General features: G+C 41.9%; 1 protein-coding gene across 3 annotated transcripts in view; it reads right to left on the reverse strand.

The window, feature by feature from the left end:
- Positions 1-6,497: 6,497 nt before the first annotated feature.
- The window catches only part of TBL1X (transducin beta like 1 X-linked), a 332,695-nt gene continuing 313,980 nt past the window's right edge, over positions 6,498-25,212 (reverse strand). For all 3 annotated transcript variants that reach the window (XM_063450157.1, XM_063450158.1, XM_063450156.1), the window contains exons 14-16: positions 20,482-20,647; positions 12,526-12,627; positions 6,498-7,604 (exon numbers count right to left, since the gene is read on the reverse strand). In XM_063450157.1, coding sequence (XP_063306227.1) covers positions 7,578-7,604; positions 12,526-12,627; positions 20,482-20,647 — 295 coding nt within the window. In that variant the 3' untranslated portion in view covers positions 6,498-7,577. The remainder of the gene's footprint in view (positions 7,605-12,525; positions 12,628-20,481; positions 20,648-25,212) is intronic.

Raw genomic sequence — 25,212 nt, forward strand, 5'->3', positions numbered from 1 at the left:
TTATGGGACAAGGGGAGGGGGGGCAGAAGACTATGGGAGGGGAGGAAAAGACTATGGGAGGGGAGGAGAAGACTATGGGAGGGGGAGGAGAAGACTATGGGAGGGGGTGGAGAAGACTATGGGAGGGGGAGGAGAAGACTATGGGAGGGGAGGAGAAGACTATGGGAGGGGAGGAGAAGACTATAGGAGAGGGGGGGAGAAGACTATGGGACAGGGGAGGAGAAGACTATGGGACAGGGGAGGAAAAAAAATATTCTGAACAAACTGTCCCATAGTAAGAAACACTATGGGACAGTTTGTTCAGAATATTTTTTTTTCTGGCTTTCTTCCTCTAAAAACTAGGTGCGTCTTATGGTGTGGTGCATCTTATGGAGCGAAAAATACGGTAACTGAGATTGTCATTAAAGAGACCAATTCCCAATAAGAAACGTGAAGAGCTTAGCTTCAAATGTATAACAAATACTCCGCTGATATCACAATGTAGCTAGTTATTTGTAACTTCTTTATTTTTTACCTTATATTTAACTGACCATTTTGATCTGATTTTCCGTTCAGCAAGGTTATTACAGAAAGATGAACACATTCTTGCCATCGTGAAAATTAGATTTTTTTTTTCTTTTCAGCAAGTAAAATTATACAGCTCAGAAACTGCTTTTTAATATGTTGTTAGGAAGCCATTTTTTCTGAATAATCAGATGTACTACTTTCAGAAATTGGCAACAAATGAGAGGCATATTGGATAGAGTGAATCATCTAATTAACGCCAAAACAGCCACTCACACTATAATAACATAACCTCAATTTAATTCAATAAGGGATGTCTTGCAATAGTTTATTGAGTTACTATAACTCACAGAAGTTTTATTGACATGCTTGATGTAATCACCGAGCTGTGCTGCTTAACTCCAGCGTGGTATATCCCATGATGCTGTGTCAGTTCAAGTTGAATAATTGATTTTTAATATAAATTACCAATTCAAATTTGTAATTAAAGAACACTTAACGTAACTGAAATATTCTTAAGACCATGGACAATGTGGATTGCATCAAATAAACTACTTACTTTTTTTTACATTAAAAAAATTAATACTTTTTTATGTACATAAGCACATAGACACACAAATATATGTCCAGAAGGACCAATGCCAAAAATTAGCCACAGACTGTACACTTTTGACCTTTTGGTCTAAATAGAAAAGCGCTGGTGGCCAAAACTCAAACTTTGGGTTAAACAGCTGTGTTTAATGGGACACTCCGTCACAATAACAACTTCATCATGTGGTGCCAGGTGGTTCCTAGCGCTGGCTTACCGTCAGGGTTCAAACCGTTAAGAAATAGTTTAACCACAAAGTCCTCAGACCAGCTCTTTCATGGGGTCAAACCATTAGTAATGGTTTAACCGCAAAGTCTTCAGTCCAGTGTCTGAAGCACAACGTCTGTCTGTGCTCAATTGCACGTCAAGATGAGAATTTTGGGGTAATTGGGGAAACATGATTTGTCAAAATTACTGTGCCCAATGCAGACTTTCCCACAGTCCAAAACAGATGGTTTTAATGTGCTTGGGGTCACCACAATTTATTTGGCACCTTTCTACATACTCACTTCTAGACTAGAACTGGTGTTTTTCTGATAAAAGGTCAAAAGTGTTCAACCCATTGCATTGGTTCTTTTTGCATCAAAACCAATTATATATATATATATATATATATATATATACACATATATACACACACACACCCTCACACCAACACATATATACGTACACACATGCACATTTATATACATACATGTATGCATATACACGTAAATATAGTTGGTGTGCCTTCTTTCCATAGTGCATCCTTTTGCCATCTCACACATGCACCGGTCATCCACCTGAAAAGAAAACATGATTCATCAAACCTTCTTCTATTGCTCCATAGTCCAGTTGCTCACGTCCCCATTGAAGCTGCATTCGGCGGTGGACAGTGGTCATCATTGGTACTCTGACCAGTCTGTGGCTATGCATCATGCTATGCTATACATCATGGCCAGCATTAAGTTTTTCAGCAATTTGAGCTACAGTAGCTCTTCTGTGTGGTCGGAGCAGACAGGCTAGCCTTCGCTCCCCACATGCATGACTGAGCCTTGAGCACCCATAATCCTGACGTAGGTTCACCGTTGTCCTTCCTTGCACCACTTTTGGTACATACTAATCACTGGATACTGGGAACAACCCACAAGACTTGTCATTTTGGAGATGCTTTGACCCATTTGTCTAGCCAACACTTTTTGGCCCTTGTCAAAGTCACTCAGATATTTTCTCTTGTCCATTTCCCTGCTTCCAACGCATGAAGTTCAAGAACTGACTGTTCACTTGCTGCCTAATATATCCCACCCGTTGACAGGTACCATTGTAACAATATAATCAATGTTATTCACTTCATCTGTCAATGGCTTTAATGTTGTGGTTAATTAGTGTACATACATGCATACATACATATTTCCTGGTGATGTCACCACTATGTAAGGTTAGCTCCTATACCGAAACTCCCATAGGACAGGAAAAAACCTCCAAGTCCCACTTCTATAACCATGTTGCTTTTCCTGTCCTGCTAAAGAGCCATTTATTCCCACCCACCAGGATAAAGACAAAAGGTATTGTCTTTATTTCACATAAATCAGGAAATGTTTTGACTGTTATTGTGCATTCATTCTTCTTCCTTCATCTAGGGAAGAAAGAGTCTGGCATACTCTGGACATCATCAGATGTTTGGCAACCTATGTGAGGAGAACTAGCATCTAGGGAAAGAAAGTCTTCAACGTTATTTATCACTGTGGGGGGAAGGGAGGGTTAAAAATAAAGGATAAATGGCATAATTTGCAACAATTTCCAAATGGATTGTAGCAACTATAACCAAGGTTTTTAAAGTTAAGTGAGTTCTGGTTTTTCTACCAAGCCACACTAATCAGAGCACTCTAACTGGCAGTTCAAATATGGAAAGGCCTTTATAAAGGCTCCCTCCACCCCTTGAATTGGGGAGCCCTCCATGGGCTTAGATTTGTCATGGTGGTTTTTATTTGTTCATCGCATTTGATTTTGTGATTTGTGGTTTATTTGTAATAGTTGAATTTGTTTATTATGGATTTTTATTTGGCATTTTATAAAGCTGAAAAGAGGGGGAATTTAGAAAACACAATTCAGAATGTAAGGATTTTCGTTTCTTTAAGTTTTTGATTTATTGGGCCCCCTTCACTATTATCACGGTATAGGAGGTAGGTTCTATTTACTGAAGGTGGTGGATAATGGTTTAGGGAGTTCTAGCCAATTGGGAAGAGGACAAGAGACCCTGACTTGGGGGAAAGAGAGGAGGAGACTTTGCTATAAGTTGGGGGTGTGATGAAACATTTGCTATAATGTGAGAATTGTGTTATTGGCTGTTGCATTCACACACTCTTAGCTAGCCCACAAAAATTCCATAATAAAGTATTAGCCAGTTTAACACCATAAGGTATCTTCCTTAACTCAGTAAGACTAAAGTAATTTTTGTTCTGATAGTCAGATTCCCTGGACCTCTCCAAAGTAGGACATACATGTTTATTGGCACATTGACACTTTTAGATCCCATTGTACATGAACACCATTTACCATTTTTCCTGCCTACAGGCAGCGATTGCTGATTATTTTGGTTCACTTTTGAGATCAGAAAAACATCTCTTTTTGGGTTGTTGCATAATGTGCCATAGGGAAGGAACTCAATTTAACAGCAGTAGATATGTCTTTGCTTTCTTACACGCACCCACTTGGAGTTATAGACCAGCCACAGGTCATTTAACACTGTAGACACTGTAACTGCTTCATCTCATTGAAGTTGTTAGAGTGTCTGGACTCCCCTTGATTCATGTTTTTATTCAGTATGTAATTGTATTTCATTTTTTAACAACAAATCCATAGCAGCATCTGTGCTGCTTGGGATAATGAAGAAGCATTAGCCTGAGCAGCAGTGGGTGGTTGTGATTAGCTCATTGTTTCATCTGTTCCTTTCAGACTAGAACAGAGCCCATTGCATGAATAAATCACTATGGCTTTAAGAAAGTGTGCAATCTCTGCCTTAGCCATGCCTCTAGGATCCGTGCTTATATGTTTACGAAAATGCTTTAACTCTAAATGGAGGGACAGTGCCAGGGACTCCAAGCACTATAACCAATTCAATGAGATGAGATCAAGGTTGACTGCACCATTGGGCCCGTTGGGGACACTCAATGGACAATTCTGATCAGGTTGCCGCAGCCCATTAACAGCATGACCGGACCCTGGCTGGATGGTGCTGGGAGAAAGTGCGGTCAGATCACTTCCTCCCAGCTATCAGAAAGAGCCAAGTGGGGGGTTGGGAGGATGCAGAGATTAGGAGGGGGGGAAAAGGGGAGGAAGTAGCAGACTTCCAACAGCCTCAACCAGCAGACCCACTGGAACCCAGGGAAGTGATCCTTTTGTACTCAAAATGTATGGAAACAGGAGAGTAGCTAAAAATATGGAAATAGTGTGTGTATGTATGTTCATACATCCCAGCCGTCAAACACCAACACAAAACATCCCTGGATTCAAATGGCAACACCACACACAAATACACACCTACATTCAAACACCAACACTACACATAAATGCACACCTACATTCAAACACCAAAACTATACACAAATGCACACCTACATTCAAACACCAACACTACACACAAATGCACACCTACATTCAAACACCAACACTATACACAAATGCACACCTACATTCAAACACCAATACTATACACAAATGCACACCTACATTCAAACACCAATACTATACACAAATGCACACCTACATTCAAACACCAATACTACACACAAATGCACACCTACATTCAAACACCAACACTATACACAAATGCCCACCTTCATTTTAACTCCAACACTACATACATATTCCATACAAAAACATGCTTACATTCAAACACAAAAAACACTTCTCACATATACAACCCCGCAAGGATGGGAAAATGGATACCCAGCTGGAAATAGATACCCAGCTTGCAAAGCATTGTGGGAGTTTCACGATACCTAAGGATCTACCTATTTGCCATTCTTGAGTGGTTCCAAACAATGTTTTGCACGAGGACCCACTCAACATTAGTTCTCACAAATACATGAAACAGTTATCACGACTATATCATTCCTGTAACTGGGAATGAGCAGTGATTCTTCCCCTGCAGTAACTCATGTTTCATCACTAGGGTGGCTGTGCTAAAGAATACCAAGATAAATGTGTACACTCTGAATGTGTACACTCAAGAAAACACCCATATTGCTGTTACCAAAGTAGGACTATGCATTATGTAGCATTGCTTTCATCCAAAGTGTACAAGCAAATATAAGATATTTTTAAGGGAGTGTTCTGAAACATTTTACATGTATAGTCACAGATAAACTGTTTATAAATCACACATAAAAACAAATGAATTAAAAGTAGACCAAGCCTGAACTACTGTACTGCTCAGCCTTCTGGCCAATCCCACTAAAACACCAAGCTCCCTCTGTTTTCATGTCCTAATTATCAATGCCCCAAAATGAACTACAACCTCATATTGTGATGTATTGATTATGGAGACTTATGATCTATGTGTCATTTATCCCAGAAGGGCATTTATATAATGATATTAGACATAATATTAGTAATTTCCCGCATGGATTATTGTAACCCTCTCCTGATTGGTCTCCCCAAAAGCCGTATTGCCCCACTACAGTCTGTAATGAACGCTGCAGCTAGACTGATTTTCCTCTCTAGTCGGTCCTCTCACACCTCACCCCTCTGCCAGTCCTTACATTGGCTCCCTGTATCCTATAGGAGTCAATTCGAAGTGCTAACCCATACATTTAAAGCACTAAACAATTCCAGCCCCTCTTATATCTCTTCACTGATCCATAGGTATGCCCCTCCTCGTACCCTCCGCTCTGCCCGTGACCACCTCCTGACCGCTGCTCGCACCCGTACAGCCAACTCATGCTTGCAGGACCTCTCGCGGGCGGCTCCTCTTCTATGGAATAGCTTGCCTACTGCCATCAGACTCTCCCCTAGTCTTCAATCATTTAAGAAGGGCCTTAAAACCCATCTCTTCAGGAAAGCGTATGGCCTCCCAGAGTAATCTCTACCTTACATACCTGTCTCTTGCTCTCTCCTATGGGACAGTGCTTTGCTCTCTCCTCCAGCTCTGCTTCACTCCTACTTGATATTTCCTGTCCTAATGTTTCTAATACCCCAACTCCTATATGTAATGTATGTAAGCTCGTTTGAGCAGGGTCCTCTTCAACCTATTGTTCCTGTAAGTTTTCTTGTAATTGTCCTATTTATTGTTACATCCCCATCTCTCAAAATATTGTAAAGTGCTACGGAATCTGTTGGCGCTATATAAATGGCAATAATAATAATAATAATAAAAGCCAAAGTCAAAATGTGTACGGAGTCTTTAGTTTACTCTGTATTTTAAGTTTTTTTTTATTTTGCATGACTTGGACAAACCCAACATTTGCATTTTTTTTCTCATTTTAGAATTCAGCTTTTAACATAAAAAATATTGTTTTTTTTATTTTCAAAAATACAGTGGGTTCTTTCTCTTAAAAGTTCATCATTCTTTTTTGTAAAAAGCTTTCCCGGCATTGCATTCTTATAAAAAGCATGTGACACCATATCATAGAGGTGACCGTGACAGGTATGTTTGTGGAGAGGACACAATCCTCAGTGCAGGAGAGGCCATTGCCAATAGATGCATTATTGGTCAATCCGTTACTGAAGTTACTGCAAGCGTATCAAGATAGGAGCAAAGGTAGTGATTAGATGAAGAAGAAGGAGAAAAAAAGAGGTCTGCAATGAAAAGAGTCAAGCATTTCTTCAAGTGTGTTATTAGCCAGCACGTCAACACTAATTGTGGACAAAAACAAAACTGAACTAAAAGCAAGGTTAGTTCCTTGTGTTACTCTGTGATCTTCCCCGATCCATTATGTTGAGCTGGTAGAAAAACACTGAACCAATCAACAAAAGCAAACAAAAAAAAGTAGTCTAGAAAATACAAAAAGTCATACAGATTTATCATTAAAAACTGGTCTTTGTTTGTAGGTCCTTTGGGAAACCATTTGTAGTGTCCAAATTAACAGGTAAAGACACAAATAGTATGCATCTCTATTCCCTTTTGGTTTTAACAAAGCCTTCTGCATTCTTTTTCTTTCATCTTTCTCCACCTACATCTGGTGGAACTCATCATCTTTTGGCATGGATGTTTTTTTTGCCGTGAAAAATATGTATATAATAATCTCTTACACATCACTGGGAAACACAAACCAGCCTTCAACATCGGAGGCCAAAACAGGCTTGTATGGTGAACATCCACTCTAAGTGGAAGTTGTTTGAAATGGATCCATGAAGGTTGTGGACATCCCACGGTTTCTTCATTTAGGGAGGTTGTGATTTTCTTGTACACTTTGACATTGTCAAGTTCGTACAATACTAGTATCTGCTATTTTAAACAGTGCACATTTGCTGCTGGTCCTTTGAGATTGGTTGAAGTTTAGTCTTATTTTCGCAGGTCCAGGACACAAACCTAGCAAAAGGAAAATAAAAAATAAAAACAATTGCAATTAAGGAATACGTAATAAGATGAGACATTGCTATAATATGTTTTAATCTTTTCTATTTTTCATAAAAAAATTAATTAAAAAGAATCAATTTGTTACCCCTTGACTTCAGAAACGTATCAGGTTAAATAAACGTGATTAAAAAAAATAAAAAAATCATTGTAAGCAGAATAGTGATGGACACAGGCACATAGTAATTTTTTAAAATATTTTTTTATTAATGAATTTGTTTAAAATTTGTGTCTGTTTTCACATACACCAAGAATCCTGCCAAAATGTTAGTGAGCGAATGTTCATTTCATAGCCTGGTGAGTCCACAGGGAATACTGAAAAGGTGAGTTAATCTCAAAATACACAAACATATATAAAAATCTATCTCCCTTACTTACCTTATAGTAACCCCTTATGAGCAGAGACAACTGTCCATTTTTTAAACCAAAACAAATCCTACAATTTGTGCTATATGTCTGTTGTGTAATTTGAGGGTTTCTCTTTAAGTGCACCCATACATGAATCTATTTTGAGTTTTATTGAGTGTATCAGTCCTGCTTGTTATATGCAGCACATGCCTACGATGCACGTACATTTTTGGTATTTAAAGCAAACCATACATCAACCCTACCCGTAACCCTATGATGACAATAATGCTTCCTGTACACCTACCCAAACCCTAAATTACCCCTGACCCTAACCCAGCATTAACCTTACCTTACACTAACCCCAAAGCTTACCATAACCCTACTCAAAGGGATTCAGCTGTTGTCAGAGGAGGAATTTGCCATATCTCACAGTACATAGTGCTCTGTGAGTGCTCTCTACTTGTGATAGCAGCATGGCCGCAAAGTCTCCCTCTGTATGAAGTTATTTAAATTAATTTAAAGGGCTATGTTTAGAGCCCACTTTGAGCACTGCATACAGCTCATCTGTCAGTCTGGGCAACTGAATATCGCCTTGGCTGACAGAGTAAAACTCCAAGTATCAAGGTCTCTTTGGGAGTGGGCATTTTAGGGGCAGCTTTTTACCTAGCTACTCGCCTGTGTGTGTCCACCTTTGTATTGTATATTGTATATAACTACAGGACGTTCCTCAATGTTAAAGCCCACTATTTTAAGATGGCATGGAGTGAAATTAACGAATGTCATTAGGAAGTAAAACTTAGTTTGTGGGAGGGACAAATAAACTTGTTACGTATTTTTGACAAACAAGCTCTAAGTTTGTAAAAAAGTTACTTTTCCCTTGATTTGCAGTATATGTTGATAATAGTGCCTAATTTTGATATTTGATGCTTTCATTGTCAATTTTACTGTGAGTCGCAAAGGTGCCATTTTTCACACATTTTGCTTTTATGAAGCGACTTTTGCCCATCCACACAACTTCAATGCTACTTTATCTGGAAGGAACTTCAACACCTGTTATTTTCACAGTGAATTATTATTCTATTTTCCCTAAATGTTTGTATGAGCCATTGTAAAATAGAGATGTGTATGTACTGACAGTTAAAGAACACATAAAGATTTGTATGTGTGTGTGTACTGTCCGCTATAGAACACATAGCATAAATCTTTGTATGTGTAAGTACTGACCGTTATAGAACACATAGATCTTTGTATGTGTATGTACTGTCAGTTATAGAACACACAGATCTTTGTATGTGTATGTACTGTCCGCTATAGACCACATAGATCTTTGTATGCAGGGGCGGACTGACCACTCGGGCACATCGGTCATGGACCGAGGGCCCGAGGCAGCCAGGGGCCCGGCCGCACAGCCATGCTCCAGCTGGAGAGATCAGAGATCAGAGCTCTCTCCAACTGGAATGGCAAAAACAAATAAAAAATAATTTCCTTTAATAGGTTGCTGGGGCCCCTGATGCAGCGCAGGGCCCCAGCAACCTACCGCTCTTTAAATCTCGCCCCCCTTACCCTCACGTGAGACCTGGCAGCTTCACCAGCTCTCTGCCAGGTCTCCTTCTCCCTGTCCCATGCGGCTCTGTGTGATGAGGAGAGGCGGGGCCAGGAAGTGACCTCACTTCCTGTACTCTCCTCTCACACAGAGCCCGATCAGCAGCCAGGGAGACCAGAGGGAGCAGAAAGAAAGGTAGGTACTACTTACCCCCCTTACCTCCCCCCCCACTGTGTCACTACTCACCTTCCCTCTCTCTGTCAATGTGTCACCCCTCCCACTGTCACTGTCACCCCCTCCCTCTGTCACTGTCACCCCCTCCCTCTGTCACTGTCACCTCCCTTTGTCACTGTCACCCCCTCCCTTTGTCACTGTCACCCCCTCCCTCTGTCACTGTCACCCCCTCCCTCTGTCACTGTCTCCCCCTCCCTCTGTCACTGTCACCACCCTCTCTTTGTCACTAGTCACCCCTCCCGTCTACTTACCCCCCTTACCTCCCCCCCACTGTGTCACTACTCACCCTCCCTCTCTCTGTCAATGTGTCACCCCTCCCACTGTCACTGTCACCCCCCTGTCACCCCCTCCCTCTGTCACTGTCACCCCCCTCCCTTTGTCACTGTCACCCTCTGTCACTGTCACCCCCTCCCTCTGTCACTGTCACCCCCTCCCTCTGTCACTGTCACCACCCTCTCTTTGTCACTGTCACCACCCTCCCTCTGTCACTAGTCACTCTGTCAATGTGTCACCCCCCTCCCACTGTCACCCCCTCCCTCTGTCAATGTGTCTGTCACCCCCTCCCTCTGTCACTGTGTCACCCCCACATTCCCTCTCTCACTAGTCACCCCCTCCCTCTGTCACTAGTCAGCCCTCCCTCCCTCTGTCACTAGTCACCCCCTCTCTCTGTCACTGTCACCCCTCCCTCCCTCTGTCACAAGTCACCCCCTCCCTCTATCACTAGTCACCCCTCCCTCTGTCACTGTGTCACCCCCTCCCTCTGTCACTAGTCACCCCCTCCCTCTGTAACTAGTCACCCCTTCTCTCTGTCACCCCTCCCTCCCTCTGTCACTAGTCACCCCCTCCCTCTGTCACTAGTCAACCGTCACTGTGTCACCACCTCCCTCACTGCCACTAGTCACCCCTCCCTCCGTCACTGTGTCACTAATCACTCCCTGTGTCACCCCCACCCTCCCTCTGTCACTGTGTCACTAGTCACCCCTCCCTGTGTCACCCCCTCCCTCCCTCTGTCATTGTGTCACCCCCTCCCTCTGTAATTGTGTTACCCCCTCCCTCTGTCATTAGTCACCCCTCCCTCCCTCTGTCACTAGTCACCCCACCCCTCCCTCTGTCACTAGTCACCCCATCCCTCCCTCTGTCGCTGTGTCACCCCCTCCCTCCCTCACTCTGTCACTAGTCACCCCCTCACTCTAGTGACAGAGTGAGGGAGGGGGTGACTAGTAACAGAGAGAGGGAGGATGTGACTAGCCACGTGAGGGGGACCCTGAGGGTGGGGGCACCCTTAGGGCACTATAGTGTCAGGAAAACCGCTTTGTTTTCCTGACACTATAGTGATCCTTTAACATTTATTTAATGCACATATATTTGTGCATTCAAAGGGCCTGGCATCTAATTTTGCCCGGGGGCCCCAAAGGCTCTCAGTCCGCCCCTGTTTGTATGTACTGTCATTTATAGAGCACATGGATCTTTGTATGTGCATGTACTGTCAGTTATAGAACACATATATCTTTGTATGTGTACGTACTGTCAGTTATAGAACACATATATCTTTGTATGTGTACGTACTGTCAGTTATAGAACACATATATCTTTGTATGTGTACGTACTGTCAGTTATAGAACACATAGATCTTTGTATGTGCATGTACTGTCAGTTATAGAACACATAGATCTTTGTATGTGTATGTACTGTCAGTTATAGAACACATATATCTTTGTATGTGTATGTACTGTCAGTTATAGAACACATAGATCTTTGTATGTGCATGTACTGTCAGTTATAGAACACATAGATCTTTGTATGTGTATGTACTGTCAGTTATAGAACACATAGATCTTTGTATGTGTATGTACTGTCAGTTATAGAACACATAGATCTTTGTATGTGCATGTACTGTCAGTTATAGAACACATAGATCTTTGTATGTGTATGTACTGTCAGTTATAGAACACATAGATCGTTGTATGTGTATGTACTGTCAGTTATAGAACACATAGATCTTTGTATGTGTATGTACTGTCAGTTATAGAACACATAGATCTTTGTATGTGTATGTACTGTCAGTTATAGAACACATAGATCTTTGTATGTGTATGTACTGTCAGTTATAGAACACATAGATCTTTGTATGTGCATGTACTGTCAGTTATAGAACACATAGATCTTTGTATGTGTATGTACTGTCAGTTATAGAACACATAGATCTTTGTATGTGTATGTACTGTCAGTTATAGAACACATAGATCTTTGTATGTGTATGTACTGTCAGTTATAGAACACATAGATCTTTGTATGTGTATGTACTGTCAGTTATAGAACACATAGATCTTTGTATGTGTATGTACTGTCAGTTATAGAACACATAGATCTTTGTATGTGTATGTACTGTCAGTTATAGAACACATAGATCTTTGTATGTGTATGTACTGTCAGTTATAGAACACATAGATCTTTGTATGTGTACGTACTGTCAGTTATAGAACACATAGATATTTTTATGTGTATGTACTGTCAGTTACAAAACACATAAATCTTTGTATTCATCTCTAATTCAAGCATATTAACCCTCAAAATAAACCTAAGCTGTGATGAAAGCTTGCACTCTAAACCAATGTAATTAGACAAAAAGTAGCATCTTTACTCTGTCAGTTGTGTTTGTAGTGCTAACAATGTAACAATTCACACAGATTACAAGCATGTAATATATTTATATTGCCATGTAGCATGAATCGCATGCTAAGCTATACTCACTGATCCATCAGATGCACTTGCTCCCACTTTGTCACCTCTGGCATTCCAGCAAACTTCAAATATCCCTCCTGTTCCTCTGTAGCTGTGTACTAGTGATCCATTCTGGCAAAAAATATATATATAAAAAATTAATGTACAGTTCACTTTTAAAAAAAGAACAAATAATAGAAGGATTTTAATAGAGTTCCTACTATGAAGAGGGTTGGCATAAAACATGTAAAATCCACTAAATGGAAAATGAATTAATATATCCAGTATCATTCCCTTTATTTTATGCCTATACAGACAACATTGCCTCCTAATAAAATATTTTCCAAACGATGTGCTGCAAATCTCCTGCTTTTAACTGCATTGAGGATATTTATCTGTGTTCTGCTCTAAAAAGTGGTGCAAAACGTAAAAGAGGAGAAGTCACCAATGGAACTCGTCGGCCTGTCCTGCTGGTGCATAGTATTTAAACTTGTTTGTGTTATTTCAGAGGCAAGAATTGGATTTACATTAGGGGTTATTGTTACTCTGAAATCCACTACAATTACTTTTAATCATATGGCGCCGTCATATTCTGTAGCACTGTACAACAGGTAAACAAGACAAACACTTAAAGTAACACTCCACTGCCCAAACGGGCCATAATAAATAAAAATAAATAAAAAATCACTGTTTAGTAGATGTACCCTAATAAATACATGCATTAATTCCTCATGCATGCATTCATTGAGGTATATCTTAAAAGAGCTAGCAAAGGCTGCAGATCTTATAACCCTCCTTTTTTTCCCAGGAGAGACATTCAATGTCTTCACAGGGAAATAACTAATCAGAGAATTCTTAAAAAGAAGCCTCTGAATTGGTGCCCACATCCAGCGTGCACCAGCTTGTGCATGCGCACACATCTGGCTTGAGGTCTGTGTGGGAGGAGGAGGCAGGCACGCTCAAGTAGAGCGTGTCTGACATTTCCAATAGCTCAGGGGAGCTAGCGGAAGGAAGCTGTAAACCTCTCTGCCTATTTGACTGGTAGCCAGAGGGTGTTCAGTAGTTAATTTATAAAAGTGCTGATTCACTAGAAATCACTACTTTTATAAACCGGGATTAAACTAGGATATTCCTCACCCATAAAGCACTTCAGCAGTCGCTTTAATTTTAACAAAACATGATTGACCTACTAGAATAGTAGTTGAAGTGGGCACTGCCCAGCAAGCTTACAATCTAAAAGTACAAAACATTCATACATTATTTGAATATGTTGTTTTATAATCAAAACATTTATTACTTTACACAATTTTACATATAGCTTCATTTCAATTATACAAATTTCAAGTAACTACCGTATATACTCAAGTATAAGTCGACCCGAATATAAGCCGAGGCCCCTAATTTTAGCACAAAAAACTGGGAAATGCAGCAGCTACTGGTAAATTTCTAATATATATGAATGTATATAATGAATGCAGAGTGTGTGTGTGTTTGTGTAGTGTGTGTATATAATGAATGCAGTGTGTGTTTTTGTGTAGTGTGTATATAATGTATGCAGAGTGTGTGTGTGTATGTGTGTAGTGTGTATATATAATGAGTGCAGAGTGTGTGTGTTTGTGTGAATGCAGTGTGTGTATATAATGAATGCAGTGTGTATATAATGAATGCAGTGTGTGTATATAATGCACAGTGTGTGTGTGTGTGTATGCAGTGGCGGCTCTAGACTTTATGAGGCCTTAGGCGAAACTCAAACAAGAGGCCCCCAACTAACACTCATAATAAAAAACATATAGGGGTTGCATCTTGTGTATAATGAGCTGTAGTTATAATGTATGACAGGTTTGCAGTGCTGGATACAGAGTGCTAGTCTCTGTATTCACTGTTGGGGTGATTGTGGCACGGTTAAAGGAGAAAGTGTCAGGGCGAGGGGAGGTGAGAGTGACAGGATGAGGGAGGGTTATGTGACAGGGTGAGTGTGGCATGTCTATGCAGGATGAGTGACAGGCTAGGATAAGTTAATGTGATAGGGTAAAGAGAGGGTGAGTTTGACAGGGTTATGGGTTATGTGTTGAACGGCTGGAGTAGGGAGTGTGACAAGGCAAAGGGAAAGTGAGCCGGACATGATTACGTGACAGGGTGAGTGTGGCATGGTTGGGCCCAAGTGAAAGGGTTAATGTGAAAAAGGATGAGTGTGACAGTATGAGAGAAGATGAGTGTGATAGGGTGAGTGTAGAAGAGCGAGGGCCAGTAATTGTGGTATGGATGGAGGGGGTGAGAGCAACAAGATTAGGAGAGGTTAATGTGAGCGAGGTGAAGGGGGCATGACAGCATGTGGGGGGTGAAGTGTGTGGGGTGGCTGTATGTGTGTGTGGAATTGTGACGGTGGGTAGGTGAGAGTGTGGGAGGCAGTGTTGGAAAGGGTGACAGTGTGTGCAGGGGCAGTGTGTGGGACTGTATGTATTGATGACATAGTGTTGGGGGCTGACAATATGGGTTGCAAGTGTGTGAAAGGGTGAGAGAGCAGTGTGGAGGAATGTGACACTTTTGGGGGCAGGGTGTGAGTGGGTGACAGTGAGGAGGAAGATGACAGTGTGGGGGCAGTGTGTGACAGTGTGGGGGGACAGGGTGTGTTACAGATTGGAAGGGCAAGGTGTATGGGACACAGTGTAGTGAGGGCAGGGTGTGTGACAGCATGAGGGGGCAGTGTGTATGACAGTGTAGGGGGGCAGGGTGTGTGACCATGTGGGTGGCATTTTGTGTGAGAAATTGTGTGGGGGCAGAGTGTGTGGCGGACAGCGTGGGGGGGCAGGGTATGTGGTGGTCACTGTGGGTGGCAGGGTATGTGTGGGAAGGTTATGTGGTGGTCAGTGTGGGGGCAGGTTATGTGGGGGTCAGGGTATGTGGTGGTCATTGTGGGGGTCAGGGTATGTGGCGGTCAATGTGGGGGACAGTGTCTGTGGTGGTCAATGTGGGGGACAGTGTCTGTGGTGGTCAGTGTGATGGTTAGTGTGGGGGGCAGTGTATGTAGTGGTCAGTGGGGGGACAGTGTCTGTGGTGGTTAGTGTGGGGGCAGTGTATGTGGTGGGCAGGGCAGTGTGGGGGCAGGGCCGGACTGGGGATACAAAGCAGCCCTGGAAAAAAATCTACGCCAGCCCCATAAGTCACTGCGCCATATATTGTCACATGTATTACGTACAGCTATGTGTTGCCACCTTAGATGATTGAGTAACATATAAACACAATATATATATATATATTTATATTTATATTTATATTTTATGTGTGTATTTATTACTCAATCATCTAGGGTGGCAAGACATGCATACATATACATATATGCCTTACATATTATTGAGATTATATATATATATATATGACTATGAGTGGGTATGGGGGCTGTATGGTGGGTAGGGGGGCTGTATGGTGGGTAGGGGGGGCTGTATTGTGGGTGGTTAGGGGGCTGTGTGGTGGGTAGGGAGGGCTGTATGGTGGTGGGTAGGGGGTTGTGAGATGGGTGGGGGGGCTGTATGGTGGTTAGGGGCTGTGAGATGGGTAGAGGGCTCTGAGTTGGTGGGGGGCTGTATGGTGGGTGGGTAGGGGGCTGTGAGTCGGTAGGGGGACTGTGAGATGGGTGGGGGGCTGTATAGTGGGTAGGGGGCAGTGAGTTGGGTAGGGGGGCTGTATGGTGGGTAGGGGGCTGTGAGATGGGTCGGGGTTGTGAGATGGGTAGGGGGGCTGTATGGTGGGTAGGGGGCCTGTGATATGGGTAGGGGGGCTGTATGGTGGGTAGGGGGGCTGTATGGTGGGTAGGGTAGGGGGACTGTGAGATGGGTAGGGGAGCTGTATGGTGGGTAGGGGGGGCTGTATGGTGGGTAGGGGTCTGTGAGATGGGTAGGGGGGCTGTATTGTGGGTAGGGGGCTGTGAGATGGGTAGGGGGGCTGTATGGTGGGTAGGGGGCTGTGAGTGGGTTGGGAGGCTGTATGGTGGGTAGGGGGCTGTGAGATGGGAGGGGGCTGTATGGTGGGTAGGGGGACTGTGAGATGGGTAGGGGGCTGTATTGTGGGTAGGGGGCTGTGAGATGGGTAGGGGGGCTGTGAGATGGGTAGGGGGGCTGTATGGTGGGTAGGGGACTGTGAGATGGGTAGGGGGTGCTGTATGGTGGGTAGGGGGGCTGTATGGTTGGTAGGCTGTATGGTGGGTAGGGGGCTGTGAAAGGGTAATTACCTTTTAGTTTTCTGTTATTTACTGGTGGTCCAGTGGGCAGCTTTCCAGCAGGTCAGGAACGTGCATGGGGCGGAGCTTACGTACGGGAGGCGGGCTTCTTTCAGGAGGTGGAGCTTCTGCGTGGGGGCGGGGCATGCAGCCAAAATGTAGTTACATTGTGGAGGGAGACTGACAGGTCTCCCTCCAGCCAGGCAGCCACACCAGCCCCAGCTCCTCCCTCCTTATTCTAATAATCAGCATAATTAAGTCATTTAAATATTTCCCCCTCGGACTGTGCCAGCCTGTCAGTCCGAGGGGAAATAATTAAATAGCTTTTTTCATGCTGATCATTAGGGCTGTCAGCCCAGCCCCAGCTTGCTGCGGCCCACCGGGAAATTTCCCGGTATCCCGATGGGCCAGTCCGGCCCTGTGTGGGGGGCAGGGCAGTGTGGGGGGCAGGGTATGTTGGGGCAGGGCATGTTTGAGGCAGGGCATGTTTGAGGCAGGGCATGTTTGAGGCAGGGCATGTTTGAGGCAGGTTATGTGGGGGCAGGGCAGTGTATGTGGGTGGTCAGTGAGGGTGGGCGGGCAGTGTTAGGGAAGAGAGGGTGGGCGGGCAGTGTTGTGGAAGAGAGGGTGGGCGGGCAGTGTTGGGGCAGTGAGGGTGGGCGGGCAGTGTTGGGGCAGTGAGGGTGGGTGGGCAGTGTTGGGGCAGTGAGGGAGGGTGGGCAGTTTTGGGGGCAGTGAGGGGGGTGGGCAGTTTTGGGGGCAGTGAGGGAGGGTGGGCAGTTGTGGGGGCAGTGAGGGAGGGTGGGCAGTTGTGGGGGCAGTGAGGGAGGGTGGGCAGTTTTGGGGGCAGTGAGGGTGGGTGGGCATTGTTGGGGCAGTGAGGGTGGGTGGGCATTGTTGGGGCAGTGAGGGTGTGCAGTTTTGGGGCAGTGAGAGTGGGTGGGCAATTTTGGGGCAGTTAGGGTGGGCAGTTTTGGGGCAGTTAGGGTGGGCAGTTTTGGGGCAGTGAGGGTGGGCATTGTTGGGGCAGTGAGGGTGGGCAGTTTTGGGGCAGTGAGGGTGGGTGGGCATTGTTGGGGCAGTGAGGGTGGGTGGGCAGTTTTGGGGCAGTGAGGGTGGGTAGTTTTAGGGCAGTGAGGGTGGGTGGGTAGTTTTGGGGCAGTGAGGGTGGGCAGTGAGGGTGGGTGGGTAGTTTTGGGGCAGTGAGGGTGGGCAGTGAGGGTGGGTGGGTAGTTTTGGGGCAGTGAGGGTGGGTAGTTTTGGGGCAGTGAGGGTGGGTGGGTAGTTTTGGGGAAGTGAGGGTGGGCAGTGAGGGTGGGTGGGTAGTTTTGGGGCAGTGAGGGTGGGCAGTGAGGGTGGGTAGTTTTGGGGCAGTGAGGGTGGGCAGTGAGGGTGGGTGGGTAGTTTTGGGGCAGTGAGGGTGGGTGGGCATTTTTAGGCACAGTGTGTGTGGAGGCTGTGACAAGCCTCCACACACTAAAATACCTTTTTTTATAATATAATTACCTGGTGGTCCAGTGGTTGAAATTCCCTGGTGGTCCAGTGGCAGCAGTCCCTGGTGGTCCGGTGGGATGACTGTTCAGTCTGCAGCTCCGCGAGAGCTGCAGACCTTGTTCTTGCGAGAGCCTGTCAGAGCGTTGCCGTGGTAACCCGCGGCAACACTCTGTAAGCCCGCGGGAACCACATTATGTGATCTGCAGCTCTGCACTCGGCGGAGCTGCAGATCAGAGGCTGGCTCTCCCTGTGGGCAGACCATGTGGAGGGGCCACCCGGTGGCATACTGGGCAAGCCGCCGGGCCCCCTCTCACTGTCGGATCCTCGGTCATGGACCGAGGACACGACAGTTCAGTCTGCCCTGAGGCGATTTAGGCGGCCGCGAGGCCCCAGCAAGCGCGAGGCCTTAGGCGGCCGCCTAAATCGCCTAATTAGAGAGCCGCCTCTGTGTGTATGAGTGTGTGTGTATATAATGCAGAGTGTGTGCATTATATACACACACACACACTCTGCATTATATATACACACAAACTCTGCAATATATACACACACACTCATACAAACACACACTCTGCATTATATACACACACACTGTGTATATAATGCAGTGTGTGTTTGTGTGAATGCAGAGTGTGTGTGTGTGTGTGTGTGTGTGTGTGTGTGTAAACTGGGTGGGGGGAGGGCATTTTTATTATTTAAATTTTTTTAATATTATATTAATATAACAATTTTAATATTTTTTTAATATTATTATTTTAATTATTTAAATATTTATTTAAATATTTTTTTTGTCCCCCCTCCCTGCTTGTTGCCTGGCCAGGTACGGGGGCTGTAACATTCCCTGGTGGTCCAGTGGATGGACTGTGCAATGGGGGGGGTGGGGGGGGGGGCAGAGCGAGCTCTTACTTACCTTTGTAGCAGCTCCGGTCAGCTCCCCTGTTCAACTCCACAGTGTAAATCTCGCGGTCTGCGTGCCGCGTGAAGCGTTGCCGCGGGTGTCGCAAGACTTACACTGGGAGCTGAACAGGGGAGCTGCACGGAGCTGACAGGGAGCTGACCTGAGCTGCTAAAAATGTAAGTAAAAGCTTGCGGCCAGCCCCCAACAGGTCTGTATTATGGCAATGTAAGTTGACCTTGACTCGAGCATAAGCCGAAAAAATCGGCTTATACTTGAGTATATACGGTATGTTACTTTACTACAAAAAAATTGTATCTGCAGAAATAAGAAAGTATTATGAGCAAGTTCAGTAATATCCACAGTAAACCATTCGTAAATAACACAGTAAAGCCGGAGTATCTGTAGTTTCTGTTGTCACACTTTCCCTTAACTACAGTTGACCGCTCAAAAAAAAAATAAAAAATAATGAAATGTAAAATTCCTGAAACACATTAACATTTATAATTTATCTTGTGCGCTGTTCTGAGTAACAGTATGGTCCTACATGGGACGTTAATCATCCCTTTGTTATGCGTATCCACGATGTATACGCACCCAGTCATTAGTCTCTTAGTAGCCGTATCGTCAGAAGGTCGACAGTCGCTTAACACTACTCACAACACCTACGTTATTCACCTGATTTCTTATCATGTAGGCAATGTGTCATCATCACAAGAAGAAGGACAAAAAAGGGTCAATACAGAACAAAAAGTATTTTAGAGAGAGAGAGAGACCCCATTCACATATCGTTTGATATAACTGTTCTATTTTATTATTAGTCATTAATGTTAATGTCCTGTTGTGCCTATTTACATAGCGTTCACTACTATCCGCTGGGGACTTGGAACCTATCTCCACGGATACAGGGTGTGACCTGTATTTTTCTTTCAGTAATACACTTGGCTTTTGAACAGGTGTGATTTTCACTTTAACCACTAGATGGCATTATACATTTATACTGTATCCTGCATTTCTTATGAAGCCACGTTATTCTAGGGTCAACCCAAGCAGAAGACAAAAAAAAACTGGCTTTTGCATTACACAGCCACGTTACAATGCTGCCGCCCACCTCATGTGTGCCCTATTAAGGGTTAATAAGTATGTATGTGTTTAGAAAACAATGACGCACCCTAATGCTTTACAATATATTCCTTACATTGCCTGACTTAGCGGCTAGAGGCAACAAGGTTACCTTATGGACCTATAAATAAAATCATTTAATAACGAAAATTGGATTTCAAGGAATTGCACTCAGTTTATATACATCTTGTGGGTCATATTTATACTTTTCCCAGGAATAATTATAATATTAATATAAAAACCAACAAAAACATTTACTTACCTGAGTGTTCCATATATGCACACATTTGTCAAATGAACCACTAGCCAAATATTTGCCATCAGGACTAAAAGCTACACTATAGACAGGTTCTTGATGTTTGGTTAACGTGTGAATGCAAACACCTCTCTCGACATCCCACAGTCGGACCGTTGAATCAAATGAAGCGCTTTGGAGAAGAGAACAAAGAAAGTTTTAGTCAACAATAACATACAATGCAATTTTATATTAGCACTCAATAGGATAAGTTATTATATAGTGCAGGTCTGTTAATGTTTATTGACATTTTAAATGCATTATGTACACAATATAATAGAAAAGAATGTAGGGTCAAATTTAGTAAACTAATCCTTTAAACAGTAAAACATACAGTATGGTATAACGTGTTCTACAGATAAAATGGTTAAACTGCAAACATTTAGAATGCTAGGCCCTTCAATGAGAACACATGGCCATGACTTTGAGTGTTATATGGTTATAATATTATTAATATTTGTTTTATAAAGTGCCAGCAAATTCCATGGCTCTATGTAACAGAGATAAAGCAAATTGGCATTGCATACAATATATTACATAACATAGCAAATCATTATTATTATTTATTTATATGATCTGAAGCATGATAGCCTTTATTTTGAGAGTTCACAAATCACACTAGTATGAAGACAGAAGGCAGGGATTGCCACAATGTAACTCTAGGTCAATAATCTAAATGACAATTTACTTTGACTCACTTTGAATCACTGTAAGTCTAGTTAATGTAAATTCATGACAGACGTTGGAGGGCAATATTATTATTATTTTATTATTATTATTATTTTATTATTTATATAGCGCCATCAGATTCCGTAGCACTGTACAATGGGTGGAATAATATACTGTATATAAGCACAGTAAAGTTTCAATGGATTTAGTCATATGAACAGCTTGTTTTTGTTCTATCATGAGGAAAAAAAGATGACGTTGGGGAGAAAGAAGTCTTGGTTAAAAAAGTTAAAATCACAGAATATTTTTCATTAACAAAAAAGTTAAAGATTCATAAGCTAGCAGCGGTTAGTGCAATGGAGTATTACATTACTTTTATTATTTATAAAGCACAAACGTTATACATAGCATTGATAGCTTAGGTATGATGTGTTATAGTTTTGAGCAGACACAAAACCAAAAACGAAGGCTGTGTTGCTTTAAATTGACACATGCTTTAAAATTGGTTTCTGCATTTTGGCTTTTTCTACAGAACATCCACTTGTCAAGTGATTTCAGTTAACAAAAACACATGATTTTAGATGTATTAAAGGGACACTATACGCACCAAAACAACTTTAGCTTAAAAGACTAGTGTTAAAGGATCACTATAGTGCCAGGAAAACATACTCGTTTTCCTGGCACTATAGTGCCCTGAGGGTGCCCCCACCGTCAGGGTCCCACTCCCGCTTGGCTGGATGGAGAGGAAGGGGTTAATCCCTTACCTTTTTTCGGCGCTGGGACTCTCCTCCCTCTTCTTCCATCATCAGCTAAATGTGCATGCGCGGCAAGAGCCGCACACACATTCAGCCAGTCCATAGAAAAGCATTCATAATGCTTTCCTATGGACTCTGGCGTCTTCTCACTGTGAAAATCACAGTGAGAAATGCGGAAGCGCCTCTAGCGGCTGTCAATGAGACAGCCACTAGAGGCTAGATTAACCCATAGGTAAACATAGCAGTTTCTCTGAAACTGCTATATAACTTGTATGGGAACAGTAAATGAGAGAGAGGAAAATTACATCTAAACACAAACACCACAAAAGTGTTAAAACAGTATATCAAACAGCTCAAAGAGCGATCACACGGCCCCCTATAGCTGGTAGGAGGTGTAAAAAAAAAATATTAGACAGGTTATAAAATAAATTAAATGCATTTTTATATATATAATATATGTATATATATTATATATATAATATATATGTATATTATATATATTTAACGTCATACATAGTGTATTTTAATACTAATATAAGTACATATATTAGTATTAAAATACACTTAGAATGACGTTACATATATATAATATACATATATTATATATATAATAGATATATACACATATATTATATATAAAAATACGTATAATTACAATAATAAATAAATAAAATAATAAAATTAATAAATAAAATATTGAAACAAAATTTAATATAAATTATATATACATATGTAATTTCATTCTAACTGTATTTTGTTATTAATATATATATATATTGGTAACAAAATACACTTAGAATGACATTCTATATATCTATCTATCTATATATAAAATGCAAATAACCGCAAATATATATATATATAGATAAATACATATAATTACATAAAAGATTACATTAGTATACACGTAGAATTTAAATACCTATAAATGCATATATATTAAAATTCTACGTGTATATTTAAGTAATCTTTTAACATAATTAGGTGAATTGATTAATTAAAATTTGATTGACATACCTGACAACACAGGGAGAAAGTGCTGAGAATTTAATTCGCAAGCACTATATTTGACCCTGTAACTCTCCAAGACAACATAAAACCTGTACATGGGGGGTACTGTTTTACTCGGGAGACTTCGCTGAACTCAAATATTAGTGTTTCAAATTGGTAAATTGTATTACAACGATGATATTTTAAGTAAAAATGACGTTTTTTGCATTTTTTACAAACGAACGGCACTTTTATGGACTATATTATTGTTGTAATATGTTTTACTGTTTTAAAACACTAATATTTGTGTTTAGTGAAGTCTCCCGAGAATAACAGTACCCCACATGTACAGGTTTCATGGTGTTTTGGAAAGTTAGAGAGTCACATATAAGGCTTGCATTTCATTTTTTTGACATTGAAATTTGCCAGATTGGTTATGTTGCCTTTGAGAGCGTATGGTAGCCCAGGAATGAGAATTACCCCCATGATGGCATACCATTTGCAAAAGTAGACAACCCAAGGTATTGCAAGTGGGGTATGTCCAGTCTTTCTTAGTAGCCACTTAGTCACAAACACTGGCCAAATATTTTTTTTTTCTTTTTTAACACAAAAACAAATATGAACGCTAACTTTGGCCAGTGTTTGTGACTAAGTGGCTACTAAACAAGACTAAACATACCCCACTTTCAATACCTTTGGTTGTCTACTTTTTCAAATGGTATGCCATTATGGGGGTAATTCTCATTGCTGGGCTATCACACCATCTCAAAGGTAACATTACCAATCTGGCAAATTTCTATTTGAAAATGGAACGTCCTATATTTGACCCTATAACTTTCCAAAACACCATAAAACCTGTTAATGGGGGATACTGTTGTACTCGTGAGACATCGCTGATTACAAATATGTGCATTTTTGTGCAGTAAAACCTAACAGTATTATGACATTCACAGCTAAAATGTCAGACGGAAATATAAATAAAAAAAAAAATCTTATTTTCTCAAATTTTTTTAAATTTTATTCATAATGAATTATGTTCCATATATGAATAGTTAATGATAAATTAAAGCCCTGTTTCTCCTGAACAAAATGATATATAATAAGTGTGGGTGCATATAATATGAAAGAGGCGAACTACGGGTGAACAGACATATAGCGCAAATTCCAGTTTTTGTTTACGTTTTGTTTTGATCAGAACGTGCACTATTGACTCCGCCCTGAAGGGGTTAACGTACAACATGGCCAAGGCAGTCCGGTCCTGAAGGGGTTAAAGTAAACACACTCTACTCATTCAAAATTAAACCATTTTTAATGTTGGCTGTGAGTCACAATTAGGGGAGGTGTGGCTAGAGACTTAGAGGCATAAAAAGAAACAAAGGTGAGACAAACATTTAGGAGTTAAATCCCTTTGTTTATGAACCCTAGTCACACCTCCCTGCATGTGACTTGCACAGCCTTCCATAAACACTTCCTGTAAAGTCTATCCTTCCTTTATTGCAAGTTCTGTTTAATTAAGATTTTCTTATCCCCTGCTATGTCAATAGCTTGCTAGACCCTGCAAGAGCCTCCTGTATGTGATTAAAGTTCAATTTAGAGATGGAGATACAATTATTTAAGGTAAATTACATCTGTTTGAAAGTGAAACCAGTTTTTTTTTCATTCAGGCTCCGTCAATCATAGCCAGGGGAGGTGTGGCTAGGGCTGCATGAACAGAAACAAAGTGATTTAACTCCTAAATTACAGTGAATTGAGCAGTGAAATTGCAATGGGATGATCTATACACTAAAACTGCTTGATTTATAGTATTCATTTAAGCTAAATTGTGATTTATAGTTTGGTTATATCATTTTTAAAATACCCAAGATATTTTTATGGCTTGGGTAGGGTCATAAAAAAGTACCTGTTTTGTGATACTAGAGAATTTAGGTTGACAGTGGTAAAATATGACACTTAGGAGAGGTATCCAGTGCCTAATAATTAACTCTAATCTGAAGCATAGCCCAGACTAAAAGCAGGCAAGTAATGTGTACAGAACAAACAGTGTATTAGGCAATAAGTGTAGAGACCTTGAAACTACTGACATTACTCACCAAGAGAGTGGAGAGAAAACAGAAAAGGGAAATAATAGCATACAGTATAAATTATGTGATGGCTCTTTGTAAAATCTCTGGTACAGAGAGTCAGAGATTCAATTCCCAGAAAAGTCAAGTCGGCCTTTCAGCCATCCAAGGTCAATGAAATGAGTACCACTTAGACATGTGCATTTGTTATCGGAGGGATATAA

The sequence above is a fragment of the Pelobates fuscus genome, chromosome 1 (genome assembly GCF_036172605.1).
Source record: "Pelobates fuscus isolate aPelFus1 chromosome 1, aPelFus1.pri, whole genome shotgun sequence".
In the NCBI taxonomy this organism is placed as follows: Eukaryota; Metazoa; Chordata; class Amphibia; order Anura; family Pelobatidae; genus Pelobates; species Pelobates fuscus.